Raw genomic sequence first — 14194 nt, 5'->3', positions numbered from 1 at the left:
ACAGAGAGCTTCTACTCTTCAGAGTTGTAACTTGACACTGCATCTTTTAAAAGCAGCTTGAGATACTGTATGTATCAAGGGGTCAAAGACTTCTGTCTGTGCATGTTTATGTAAAAAAACATTTAAATCCAGACAGGCACATGAATGGTGTACTGTGTAAATCCACTTGGATGAATCTCCCATGACAGGCCCCATTTCTCTCTCCTCTTCACCCGTGTGACTGACTGGGCACCAGTGAGTGGGGCCAAGTGCGCAATGACAGAAAAACAGGCGTTGCATATGCAGATGTATTTGGTCCTTGTGACGTCACAAGTTCTACGAATTCCAAATGAGCCATTTTTGCAGCTTGGTTTAAATAAATGTTATTTTTCTACTGAGGAAGTTTTGAGTTCTGAAACTTACAATATGTTTTTATTGTACAATAACTTCTGATATGTCAAAAGATCAAGGAAAATTTGATTCCTCATGTCACAACCCATTTAAATATTGATCTGTTTCTCACCCACACCTATAATATCACTTCTGAAGATATAGAATACTTTTAAGCTGCCTTTATGTGGTTTCTGGACCTTCAAATTTCTGGCCACCATTCACTTGCATTGTACCTAAAGAGTGGAGATATTTTTCTACAAATCTTTAATTTGCGCTCAGCAGAAGAAAGTCATACACATCTGGGATGACATGAGGGTGAGTAAATTAGAGAATGAAAATTTTTGGGTGAACTTTCCCTTTAAACTCAGAAAGCATATTCCTTGTCTCCCTGGTTGTTCATAGAATGAAATAAAACAACTCCAATTCCAATCATCCTGAATGCTTTAATTAATCTGGAAGAAAATACCAAAAAAAGTTGTAAAGGTCTTTTAAAATAGACTAAATTTCAGTTCTAGCATTCATTTACACATACTGCTAAAATGTTCATATAACTCAAACTCAAATCAATAAACACTCCTTTATATTTAGTGTCCGTTTCAAATAAGAGAATTTCACAAAAAAATTAAAGATGTCAAATAAATTCAGTCTCAGCTAAACATAAAAAAAAAAAAAAAAAAATCACATTCACAAATTAAATTAATACTCCCATTAGTTCACCATTCCCCCAACAAATCCCTGTGCGAATGTTGTGTACATCACAGTGCACAGCGTTTCAGATGCTTTGAGTAGCATTAAACCATGACACCCAGTGAATGATGATTTGAGGTTCAGCAAATCTGTGTTAAGCTGCATAATATGTGTGCAAGTCACAACCACACGGGACCGTTATGGGGTGAAGGGCTCTTTAGATGCACTCACCAAATAAAAAAAAGCTACTCTTATCTGTTCTGAGAAGGCTTGCATTGATCTGTCCTGTTTTCTTTTTTGTTTTTTTTACAGCTATAAAACCACCAAGTTGCACTGTAAACTCTGACAATTTTAAAACAGTGTGAAAAAAAGAAGTTAACACCATAAAGGTGTTGATACATTTTTTAAAAAAAGCACTTGCAACGAACATATCATCATTCGAATCAGAGTTTACAGTGCAAACAATGAAAGTCAGCAGTCAGCATATAGCCACAGCAACATTTCAGAATTGTTTAATGCTACTACAAAACAGCTGACAAACCTCAAGTCAAAAAGAAAGCTCTAGAGTTTATTTACATGATTAGTTATTGACATGATTTATCGTTTTTTTTTTCTTGGTAATTCAGCTACTTTCTCAATACCTCACTCTTTAGCCATATATTTCATAAGCTATACATGGATAGAGAGGGTAGGTGTATAAATCATGGTCAATGGGCCTTTAATTGGGTAGACAACATTGGGGACTCTAAAATTAAAGAGTCAGAGTACATTGGTAAAGCGTCGTCTCCCTCATTCAATATATCCGATATCCAATAATTCAATGGAGGCAAAGGGAGTCAAGAACCCATAGTGAGAATAGTTTTGAAAAAAGGGGAGTAGTTACAGAAGTTATCAAAGATGACCGATTAAAAGACATGCTTTTCCTTAGAAATCCTGCTCAACCCATTTCTATACATTTCAGTTGTGATATTAGTCACAAGATACAAGTTTCCATCAATGTCCTGCCAGCAGCAAGAGATCCGTTAAAGGTCCACAGCAGTAATTTTTTTTGTAAGGGGCCATTGTGTGACCACCTCATCTCTAAATGGCCAGCCTGGCTAAGAAGGTCTCCTCATCCGCAGCATGTTCGTTTGTCCTGTGACGTGAAATTCTGATTGTAGAAAATCAGTCCGAGCAACTCAATGTGGCTTTAGGCTCTGAGTGAAGATCTGACAGTATGTGAACATGACAGTAGGAGCATTGCGTGCTTCAAACAAAGTCCAAAGAAATGGCTAGTGATATGGAGGTATTTTAGGTGGAGACATGGAAATGTTGCAAAGGACAGACTATATGAAATGTGTCCCCTTCGGTAGAAGATAAATATTAGTACAGAACAACAATCTCTAGTACACTAAGTGGGCGTTCTCCACTAGGTGGTGGTTTGTTTGGGAAAATGAAGGACCATTGATGGGCGGAGTCTTATGCAATGAAGGGGCGGAGTTAAACAGAATGGAAAGTGTCACTGACAGGGTGATTAGTATCAGTGATTGGTCACTCTTTAGGTCATCTTTTTCTTTTGCCCGGGGAGACGAGTATGTTGACACAGATCTGCAGTTGATGAGCATTTCATTTTCTTCTCCATTTCCCATGTGATTTCCCAGCTTTTCCCAAATGATCATAATGTTTATACACTAGCATATCAAGTTATATCTATAGTTATATCCCTATATACCCCCTCAATGTTGCATTGAAGAGATTTAAAATTTTCATATATTTTTTATTACATATTTTTTTGTAAAAATAACTGCACACAGAGCAGCTCAGTGCCTGAGGCTTGACTGCAGGGTGAGTGTTACAGTGGCCACATGGTGTCGACACAGTGAAAACTTTTAGTTGTCTTTCTTAGCCTCTGTATTGCCATAGCTTGATCCTGTCTTCTTTACTTCAGTTACTCCAATGAGCCGGCGGACTGCTACAGAAGCTGTGGAGAGAGAGAGACAAAGTGAGAAAGAGACACAGTTATAGCAGTTGAAGCCTAAAAAGTTAAGCATTGCAATCAACTCTGACCCATGTCACCAACTCGTTTACTGATGCTATGGTGATCTATGGTCCCACAGTGGATATTTGAGTGCAAATTTATCTGAGAACTTGTTTTTATTTCATGGTTTATCAAAGCAAGCCTTTTTTGAATTTTGTATAATTTAGGGGGAGGGGATATTCTCAATTAAGAACATTTAATTGGACAAAAACTGTATGTGCCTGTGCATACAAGATGTCATCTTTTTTTTCCCCTAGGAAGATAAATAATGTGAAATTGAAATGCGTATATCTGATAAAAGCTAAAGTTGTCAACTTTTAGGAGTACACTTGCATATAGATGGCCTCAAAGCTAGCAGACATGGACTAATAGCCACATAACTATAATTTTGATTTCATGGGGTTTTTAAAAGTAAACGCCACTAGGGCTGTCACGATTATGAAATGTAGCTAATGATTAATTGTCATACTTCTTAAGGTGTATGTGTGCTTCATACACCTTAGAAAGTCATTTATTCGTATTTAACTTGGAATAATACAATAACATAGGGATATATGATTTCCTTTAAAGCTTTAAAAACTTGGAAAATATTGCTTTGGGGTAGTGACATGGAGAAAAATTAAATTTCCAAATATTTAAAATATGACTCTCTTTTTGGTCTTTAGTCTTGGTCCATTTTACATTTACAATGTTGTTTTAGGAACCCAGCCAACCTGAATATTATATTATATTTTTGCACGGCTCTCTGGAATACTCGATTCTGACAGGTCAATGGCACCATCTAGCGTTTTGATATGTCTGAGTAACAACCGCACATCTGGGAATTAAAGGTATGCAACAGTTGTTCATTCACCCGTGTTTTGTTATAACCATATATGACTTTCTTTTTCTTTTCACAAAGGGAAAAATTGTGAAAAAAAAATTGTGCTCAGTGATGTCATACAATGGCAGTTTATGGTGACCACCTCTTCAAGCTTCAAAAGAACACAAAAGTATAATTCAGAAGTCTAATAAATTATTCCATGGACTCATGATTGTTATGAAAGCTAACGATAAGGTTTGGTGAGAAACAAACTGAAATCTAATGTATTATTTAGTGAAAATGTTCACTGAACGTTGATCTCCTGTGCGCGTTCATGATAGGGCACGAGAGCAACAGTTCACGCAGCCACCCCACAACATTGGAGCGTACATGCGAAAACTCGTTTGTCCATCTAAATACAGGTCTGCCACAGCGATAGCGACAACAGAACACAACACAGCTGTACACAAAACATAGAACAGAACTTACTAAACATGTCTGAAGAGTTTGTAGTCAAAGAATTGATGCATTTCTATGCCCAGACTGTTTTGTGTGCAGCTGTGTTGTGTTCTTTTGTCACTATCACTGTGGAGGACCTGTTTTTAGATAAACAAAACGTGTTTTCACCCAATGTTGCGAGGGGGCTTCGTTAACTGTTGCTCTCGTGCCCCATCATGAACGCGCACAGAAGATCAACAGCCAGTGAACATTTTTACTAAATAATACATTAGATTTCAGTTTGTTTCTCACCAAATCTTATCGTATGCTTTCATAACAATCATGAGTCCATGGAATAATTTACTAGACTTCTGAATTATACTTTTGCATTCTTTTGAAGCTTGAAGAGGTGGTCACCATAAACTGCCATTGTGTGACATCACTGAGCACAACATTTTTTCACAATTTTTCCCTTTGTGAAAAGAAAAAGAAAGAAAGTCATACAGGGTTATAGCATCACAGGGGTGAGTAAACAATGACTGAATTTTTATTTTTGGGTGAATTAATCCTTTAAGTGATATCAAACCAGTTATCATGAGTCATCTTTCCTACTTCTCTTATCACTTTGCGATCTCTACAAGTAAGCTAGTGAAATAAATTCAACTAATTTACTCACTTGTTTTCTTGTCAAAAGTCTGGATAATGAGCAGTCAGTCATTTTCGCAAAATAAACACCACCAGAAATCCGACACCAGCCGGAGGTGTAAATCAGCTGTTCAGCAATTTCTTTCTTCTCACATAATAACAATTTCAATGCGTGATAATGTACAGTCAGCCGGTTAATACAAAATAAACATTATATGTTTATTACATATTATATTATATGCCATATTAATATATTTGTCCAATTCTTCACTTTCACACGTCATTTTAAGGCTCTTTGTCCTTTGAAAATCACATTTCTCATATTAGTTGAACAGCATTCTTCCACCTAAGAAATATCGCTAAATTACAACTCATGCTCTCTGTTTCTGATGCCGAAAAGCTAATTCATGTATTCATGACCTCAAGACTAGATTATTGTAATGCACTACTGGGTGGACATCTGGCAGACTCAAGAAATAAGATTCGGGGGCCTGGGTTGCTCAGCAAGTAAAGATGCTGACTACCACACCTGGAGTTGCAAGTTCGAATCCAGGGCGTGCTAAGTGACTCCAGTCAGGCTTCCTAAGCAACCGATTGGCCCGGTTGCTAGGGTAGATAGAGTCACATTGGGTTAACCTCCTCGTGGTCGCTATACTGTGGTTCTCGCTCTCGGTGGGGCACATGGCGAGTTGTGCGTGGATGCCGCAGAGAATAGCGTGAAGCCTCCACACACGCTATGTCTCCGCGGTAACGCGCTCAAGATGCACGGACTGACTGTCCCAGACGTGGAGGCAACTGAGATTCGTCCTCCGCCACCCGGATTGAGGCGAGTCACTACGCCACCACGAGGACTTAAGAGCGCATTGGGAATTGGGCATTCCAAATTATTTTTTAAATAATAATAAAAAAGATTCAGTTTGTTCAAAATGCAGAAGCTACAGTGCTTACCAGTACTGAGAAATATGTTCATATCAGCCCAGTTTTATTGGCACAACATTGGCTGCCTGTTAGGTGTTGTATCAATTTTAAAATTCTGCTAACTACTTACAAAACTTTGAATGATCTAGCTCCAAAGTACTTAAGTGACCTTCTATCACGCTATAATCCGTGATATAGACCGTTCACTACAGTCACAAAATTCCGGCCTGTGTATAGTACCTGGAATATCAAAATCCACAAAAGGAGGTTGGTCCTTTTCCTATTTGGCTCCTAAACTATGGAATAGCCTTCCTAGCATTATTCGGGACTCAGACACACTCACTCAGCTTAAGTCTCGATTAAAGACTCATCTCATGACTTGTCCCATGAGCCCTTATTTTGTATAAAGACCTCTGAGATTCTGTGTATTTGAAAATATGTTCCTTCATTCTATCATCTTGACAGAAAAGAGTAAGCTGGCGTCTCCTCTTCTGTGTCACTGCATGTCATTAACACTGCGCATATGGACCCGCAATGACAAAGAACATTCGCTATTATGCAAACATTTAATTTTGAGTGAATCCAGAGCGCAGATCAGATCGCTTCAGAATCGGTTACTCTTCATGCACTCTTCAGGTGCCGAGTGCTGTCCACGGTGTGAGTCAGTAAGATGGTCGGAGTTCATTTAGAGTGCTCACAAAACGCAATAACACCGGAAAATGAGAAACAAAAATGCACCATTCATGGCATTTCTATGTGTGTCTTATTTGGACAGTAAAATGTAATTTAAATTTCACAACAATTACGGTTCTCAAGTATCGCAGTTAGACCAAAATTCAAATCACTCTAAACTGTGATAATCACATCAACAAAACTGACCGACAATGAGGAAGATCATGAAGCCAATGATGAGTAGGGGAGAGCCACTGACAAAAACATCCCAGGCAAAGTTAATAAGTGGAGAGAGCAGGACTGTAGCCCAGAACAAAAAATTCAGTAGTGTCCAAACTCGACGTTTGGGTTTAATGGTGGGACCGGGGAAACATCCCTCCTTCTGATAATACTCTTGCAGTGCATCCTTAAAAAAAGACAAAATTACAACTTGCATCAATCCAATATGTCAAGAAATATAACAATTCGAACTAGCAATCAGCTTTTAATTTGGTAATTAAAGAAATAGTTCACCCAAAATGAAAATTGTCATCATTTACAGTCTTAGTCACTATACAACGAAAGTGACTGACATGCTACCTAGCATCTCCTTTTGTGTTGCACGGAAGGAAGTCATACGAGTTTGGTACAACATGATGGTGAGTAAATGATGACAGAATATTCATTTTTGGGTGAACTATCCATCTAAATAAAATCTTGATTGCTACTTTGAGTTTCAGACCTTCTCCTGGTAGAGCTTGTGTAACCAATCAGCACACTCCTTTTCATCATCAGGAATCTCTTCAACAGGGAAGCGCCTGTGGACATAATAATGAGGGATCAATACAGCACCCTACACATGCCACTAGAGGGCACTATAACTTCATGCAGAAGATGAGAGTTCAGAGAACTGTGTGGAGGTGCTTAACTAGGTACAGATCCTCTTAGTTATAACCTTAATCCAATTGTTTAAGATTTCAGGTCAGCAGTAAGATGCAAATGGTTTTAAGTTTGAGTATGAGAAACATGGAGCCAGTACAGGCAGACACATGGCCGGAATGCCTCTAGTGACTACTAGAGAAAGTTTATCATTATACCATTAATTCATATTCTTAGATTTAGTAAATAAACCATAGTCTCTTTTACTGATTAAAATGAACAAATACCAACTCTGCAGCTGTTATCGTGACTCACCTGATGCTCATATCTGCTTTGTATGTCTTCCCACTAACGATGCCCAGCAGGGTGGGGTTCTGCTTGTCTTTGAAGTTCAGTGTGACATCGTACACAGCTTTTACTGTTAAAATGACAGCATAAACAAATACATTTGATGTGTGCTTGTCTTTGTGAACAAAGCCCCTTACAAAATAGTACCTTGGCAGTACTATGGTAGAGTGATTTTATCAGATGGTAAAACCATGATACTGAATGATTACTATATTCACGTACCATGTCCAAAAAACATGGTATTCCCATGGTATTGGTCACAAAAACATGGTAGAACCAATGTAAATCTTGTTATTGGAGGCAGAGTACATGTAAGTTTGAATATGGGTGTATATGTACTATAAAGTGTTATTGGTTGACTGAACCGACGTGAACACGTCATATCAACCAAATTTCAGAAACCTCCTTCCCCGGCTGAAATTTTTTATTTTGTTCTTGCTTTTTCGGAAGAAAGAAACGAATAATGATAAAAGCTAAATAAATCACTATTTACTGCGAAATCCATTATTTTCCCTATGATTTGAAGCAAAACTACAGATTGTAGTAATAGACCAGCCTATCTCTGTGTAAACATAAAATTATGACCCTTCTGTGCAAATTATTTTTTGACCTGTAGTTTTGCTCAAAATCATTGGTGAAAATTAATATATTTACCCCAGTCTACAAAACCATGGATTACACAGTCAATACTGATCCATAGCTTTTAATATTTTGGCTTTCATCATCATTTGTGCATTTACTGGATGAGTCGACAAGGAATGACCCAATGTTTCTAATGTAAATTATGTTTCAATGTTAAAGGGATAGTTCACCCAAAAATGAAAATTATTTAATCATTTACTCACCCTCATGCCATCCCAGATGTGTATGACTTTTTCTTCTGCATAACACAAAGATTTTATAGAAGAATATCTCAGCTCTGTAGGCCCATACAATGCAAGTGAATGGTGACCAAAATGTTTAAGCCCCAAAAAGCACATAATGGCAGTGTAAATGTAATCCAGTGGTTAAATCCACATCTTCAGAAGCGATATGATAGGTGTGGGTGAGAAACAGATCAATATTTAATCTTTTTTTTTTTACTATAAATTCTCCTCCCTGCCCAGTAGGTGGCAATAAGCTCAAAGAATGCGAATTGCCAAAAACAAAAGGTGAAAGTGGAGTTTGATCGTAAATAAGTACTTAAATATTGACCTGTTTCTCACCCACACCCATCATATCGCTTCAGAAGATATAGATTTATCCACTGGAGACTTACGGATTACTTTTATGCTGCCTTTATGTGCATTTTGGAGCTTCAACATTCTGTCCACGATTCACTTGCATTGTATGAACCTACAGAGCTTAAATATTCTTATAAAAAACTTCTTTAGTGTTCAGCAGAATAAAAAGTCATACACATCTGGGATGGCATGAGGGTGAGTCAATAATAGGAGAATTTTCGTTTTTTTGGTGAACTATCTCTTTAACGGCAGAATAACTTGTATTAAGGTACTAAGACAGATGGAAAAACTGACACAATAGAACATTTAAATTGGTATGAAAATCAGGATGATGAAAGTCAATGTACCATGGATGCACAGATTCGTGATGCCCCATCTGCAGCCAATTTAATCTTGAGAGTTCATTTCTAAGGACTCATTATAATGAAGAACAGGGAATTTTAAAACAAGCAATTTTCAATGCTGTCCTATAAAAGACCAGTGCACAAGGAGGTATTTATTTATGTTAGTTATACAACAGTTAAGTTATGGGCCTTTAATCTGACTGGACAATCAGCATTCCAAGAGTGCTGATATTTAGTACAACAGCATTGGGACGCTTCATTGTTTGTGGCACTGAAGACAGACTGTCAGTCGGTACGTTGCTCAGCAACATGCAATGGTTGCTATGGCTTCGTTTGGAACTATCTTAGTTAGCACAGCCACAATAGACATAATAACTGGCTATACTGTGACTCAAATGCAAGTTACTCGACCACTGTATAAAAGCAATTTCTCACTCACACTTTTGCTTGTGTGATATTGCATAAATAAAATGAATTCATTAATTTCTGATTATAATGGTCACCTGACCAACTTAACTTTATTTAGAACTTATCGTGATGACATGATATTGTGGAGTTGTATGGAGATAGGGAGAGATACACTTGCATGCATAAATAAGAGAGATAAACTGGTATCTACTGGTTTATGTCCCATTTATACCTGAAAAAACAGCCTACAGTCACAGCCTCAATTTAGATAGCAGGTGCCAGACGACAATGCTCTTCACCTCAGAGCTGGTGAATGTGTTGGGAATTTCTCATCTCAATGTGTCAAGAGTCTACTGTGAATGTCAGTTTTGTGAAGACAATTATCAGCGTCACTGCAAGCAGAATCAAGTTGTGCACTATTGCAGCCTGCACTGCCTTGGGATTTTCGATGACACAGTCGAATGTTTTTTGCTTTTAAAAGAGTCTAACATACCTAATTCATGGCCATTACTTTACTATTTTGTTTTGTGATTGGTGTGTTCTAATTGGCTGATTACTACGAGTTTGTCTATTATTTCAGCATGTAAGAGCATCTCTGTTACTATGAGGGCATTTGTCTAACCTGTTCCCTTCAGGCATTGCAGTGTAGTGGTGAATCCTTTGGTGCGGGGCAGCAGGTGGTACTTTAGTTTGGGAAGGCCTTTACTCTCAGCAACCTGCATGCTTATCTGATGCTTCTGTTCTGTAAACCTTGTTCCTTCACAGTACAGCAGGAACTGCCAAACATACACACAAACACAGAGGATTAGAACTATTAGGTCAATGTTAAACAGAGTAATACCTTCACTTTGTAATCCCACTTTGTAATTGTAATGCCTCTTGTGGCCAATGGAAACGTACAATTAAACCATGCCATAAGTGACCTCACTGCTGGAGTTGGGGGTCTGTCTAGTCAAACTGACCCACATTCAAATAATAAACCAAAAAAAAAAAAGAAAAAAAAACAATTTAAGCTACATACTCCAAAAAAGAAAGACTAAAACCAAACACTGAACTACATCATTCTAACACATTCCAAACAAAAGCCTAATTTTTTTAAATGGCAAACATTTAAAAAAACAAAATTAAACAGACTATAAATGTTTTTGCATAATAAAATAAAACGCAAAGACTGCACAGATCTGCATTTCACAAAACAAACACGGAACTGAATTGACAGTCCCTCACAGTATATACATACATACAACTCCCCTCAACTAAACACTAAATCAACAAATACTATGAAACAGTGTTGTAGTACTCGAGATCGGACTTTTTGAAGGTCTCAGTCTCGGACAAAGAGGACTCTGGATTTTATTTCAAAACACAAGACCACAACTGTGGGGATATCACTAAACTGCCTGTGCATTGTTTGATTTATTTGTTAACATCATTACTGTGATTGGATGTAAAACTTCCTTAATTTTTGTTACTGTTAATGTCTGTCACCCCTCCACACCTCCCTTCACACGCACTCCAAGAAAGTGAATGAGGGAGACAGAAGAAACTGTGGCTGTCAGACAAATCTTCTGTAATACAATTTGGCTACCTAAACCAGTGTTTCCTAACCACTGTGCCCACTAGTGTGCTGTGAAAGATTGTCAGGTGTGCCATGGAAAATTATCAAATTCCTCAAAATAAATAAATAAATAATTTTCCCCAGTATTTTAGTGAAAGCATAGAGACGGTAGAAGAGTTTTTAAAGTTGCCAATTCAGTATATATTCCATTACAAAGTATTTTATGCAACACAACACTGCTGTCAAACACAACTCCTCACATGCCCACAATAGTAAAAACATTCAGTCATTGAATCAAGTGAATGAATAGAATACAACAGGTGTATTGTTTTACTTTACTTATTTGTGCACAGCATAGATTTACAGATGTTATGAACAGATGTGGCTCACTTGTCACGTTTCTCTCATGAAATATAAAAAGAATATGAGAAACTGTTACATACAATTACTAAAAGCAAATTCTCCTGTTTTAAACAAGTCCAAAAACACTGTGATTCGATGTGTATATTCTGAGGTACTGCAATCTTCACGGAGCGTGTTTGACATCTGAACCAGTGAATGGAGGTCGGGCGACTGCTCTCGGGTCCTAGTGCCCACCAGATCCAACCTCTGTCCGTGCGACTTGTGTTTTTATTCTCTATATCAACAACGCGATTTTCACCCGGTGCGACTTGTAGTCAGGTGCAACTTTATTTCCGGAAAATACGGTAAATAAATAAATAAAAAAATCATTTGCTGTGCCGTTGCAATAATTTATTTGCAAGAACAAATATACAAAATTGGAAAAGACATGGTTTTTCATTATCCAATTAGCGCTCTTGGAATCTGTGACCTCATTATACAGCGTACCTATGTTACTTGCGTTTTTTGCATAGCCGAATTTCAAACACTACGAGTTCACGCTATGAAGACAGACAGAAAACATTGCCAGGTTCTTGAAAAGGAAAACTATCGACAATGGTTATGTGGGATAGTCGTGTGCCATGGGATTTTTTTAATTGTAAAAAGTGTGCTGTGACAGAAAAAAGGTTGGGAAACACTGACCTAAACCACAAAGAGTCCATTGGTAAAAAATCGTTCAAAAGCAAATAGAGTAGTATGTAAATTCTGCAATGCACTGCTTACAGAGACAGCTGGGACCATGTCAAACTTTTATCGGCACTTAGAAAGGAAGCATAAAGAAAGATAAGCTAAGTGTAAGTGATGCTAGCAAAGCAAGCTAGCTAACGTTAGCAATCTGTCTCTTGCTGCATTCCATTTAATTCGGAAAGTCGGATTTTCCAACTTCCTACTGGGAAAAGTGCAATGGAATGCCAATTGAAGTCGTGTCTCTCTCACACACACACTTGTTTTTATATCATTGTGGGGACTCTCCATAGACTTCCATGCATTTTATACAGATCTAATGATAATTTCTATCTCCTAACAGAAACCTTTGCATTTTTACATAAAAAAAAAAAAAAAAAGCATCGTTTAGTAGGTTTATTAAGCCATTCCCCTCATGGGGACCGCTGGTTGCGCCCCACAATTTAGGTGATCTAGCATAAACATGCACGCACACGGCAATAAAAGAGGTGAATGAAGAGGAATCTTCATTTGTTTTTATGGGAATGTGGATCTTTTGGCACTTTTCCACTGCACGTTACGGTTCGACTCGACTCTGCACGCTTTTCTTTTCTGAGCTTGCTTTTCCACTGCAGTTTAGTGCCGCCTCAACGTGGGTGGGATTATAGGCTGATTGTCATAGTTGTGCCGCCTCTACTGCTGTGACATCACCTTAAACGCGACACAAACATTACTGACCATAAACAATAACACGGCCGCTAGCTGTTAGCTACTAGCTCATTGTGCTGCATAAAGCAGTTGTTGCATGGTGATTTTACACAAGTGTAACAGTTATATTGGCCTGGTTGTTTTAGAAGCAAGCTTTCCAGTAGCTGGTCAACTAAATAAAGCGAAACTTTCAAGCAGAATATAGAGTTAACGTAACAAAACGTACCATCCTCCATTGTGGACTCCAACAACGCCTTGGCCGAGTCCAGGGCACTCTCCCTCCCATTGCTCGCTGGTCTATTGCCATAGATAGCATCCATTTGGTCGAACCACTTCCACTTTCTTCTGTTTGAACCACTCTGGCTGTTGTGGTCCTTGACGGTTCTGTAGTCACTTTTAAGTTTTTTTACTTTTCCCTACACTGTTGGTAGGTCCGTTGGTAGCCGTGTACGGCCAACAGCTGAGACACTTCCTGAAAGACCTTTTCATTTCACGTCGTTTCGTTCGTTGCTAACGAGAGGAACGTCTGCACCTCGTTTATTGACCACGGCGTGGTTTTGCGCACACCCATTTCTTTTTACAATTCGAAAGTCGCGTGAACAAATGATATTGCTGTCGCTGTTGCTAACTTTAAAACTAGCGGGTTGATGTCCCGTGTTGCAAATCCAGTGATGCTGGTAGTGACGATTCTCTCTGACCAATCAGTGATCTGCAGGGTTCTGACGTCACATTTAGTATCGGCTCGGCTCGCTTGGAACCTCAACCGAGGTGGTACTAAAAAAGTATCAGGAACCAGATATTATCCACAGTGGAAAACCCCCAAAAAGCGAGCAGAGTCGAGTTGAGCTGTACCGTGCAGTGGAAAAGCCCCTAACTTTTATTGTGTGTCATGCAGTGTGGGTGTCAGTCTCGCACTGCCTTGGTCTTGACTTGGTCTTAACCCCTTAAAGTCTTGGTCTTGTCTCGGTCTCAATACACTCTGGTCTTGGTCTTGACTTTGTCTCGGTTTAGGTGGTCTTGACTACAACAATGCTATGTAAATACCAATTAAACTTGGCAGACTACTTTCTACACACAACAATACATAATCATCCAGCATATAAAAGAATAAGACTAAATATTAAAGTATAG

General features: G+C 38.3%; 1 protein-coding gene across 4 annotated transcripts in view; it reads right to left on the bottom strand.

Moving 5' to 3' along the window:
• Positions 1–1606: 1606 nt before the first annotated feature.
• The window catches only part of LOC127444040 (1-acyl-sn-glycerol-3-phosphate acyltransferase gamma-like), a 32577-nt gene continuing 19989 nt past the window's right edge, over positions 1607–14194 (bottom strand). For all 4 annotated transcript variants that reach the window (XM_051703179.1, XM_051703181.1, XM_051703182.1 and 1 more), the window contains exons 6-10: positions 10355–10508; positions 7725–7827; positions 7273–7348; positions 6759–6957; positions 1607–3019 (exon numbers count right to left, since the gene is read on the bottom strand). In XM_051703179.1, the coding sequence (XP_051559139.1) occupies positions 2928–3019; positions 6759–6957; positions 7273–7348; positions 7725–7827; positions 10355–10508 (624 nt within the window). In that variant the 3' untranslated portion in view covers positions 1607–2927. The remainder of the gene's footprint in view (positions 3020–6758; positions 6958–7272; positions 7349–7724; positions 7828–10354; positions 10509–14194) is intronic.

Source organism: Myxocyprinus asiaticus, chromosome 7 (genome assembly GCF_019703515.2).
Source record: "Myxocyprinus asiaticus isolate MX2 ecotype Aquarium Trade chromosome 7, UBuf_Myxa_2, whole genome shotgun sequence".
NCBI lineage: Eukaryota > Metazoa > Chordata > Actinopteri > Cypriniformes > Catostomidae > Myxocyprinus > Myxocyprinus asiaticus.
Note: the sequence above shows the minus strand (reverse complement) of the source record. Positions and strands in the feature narration are given on the sequence as shown.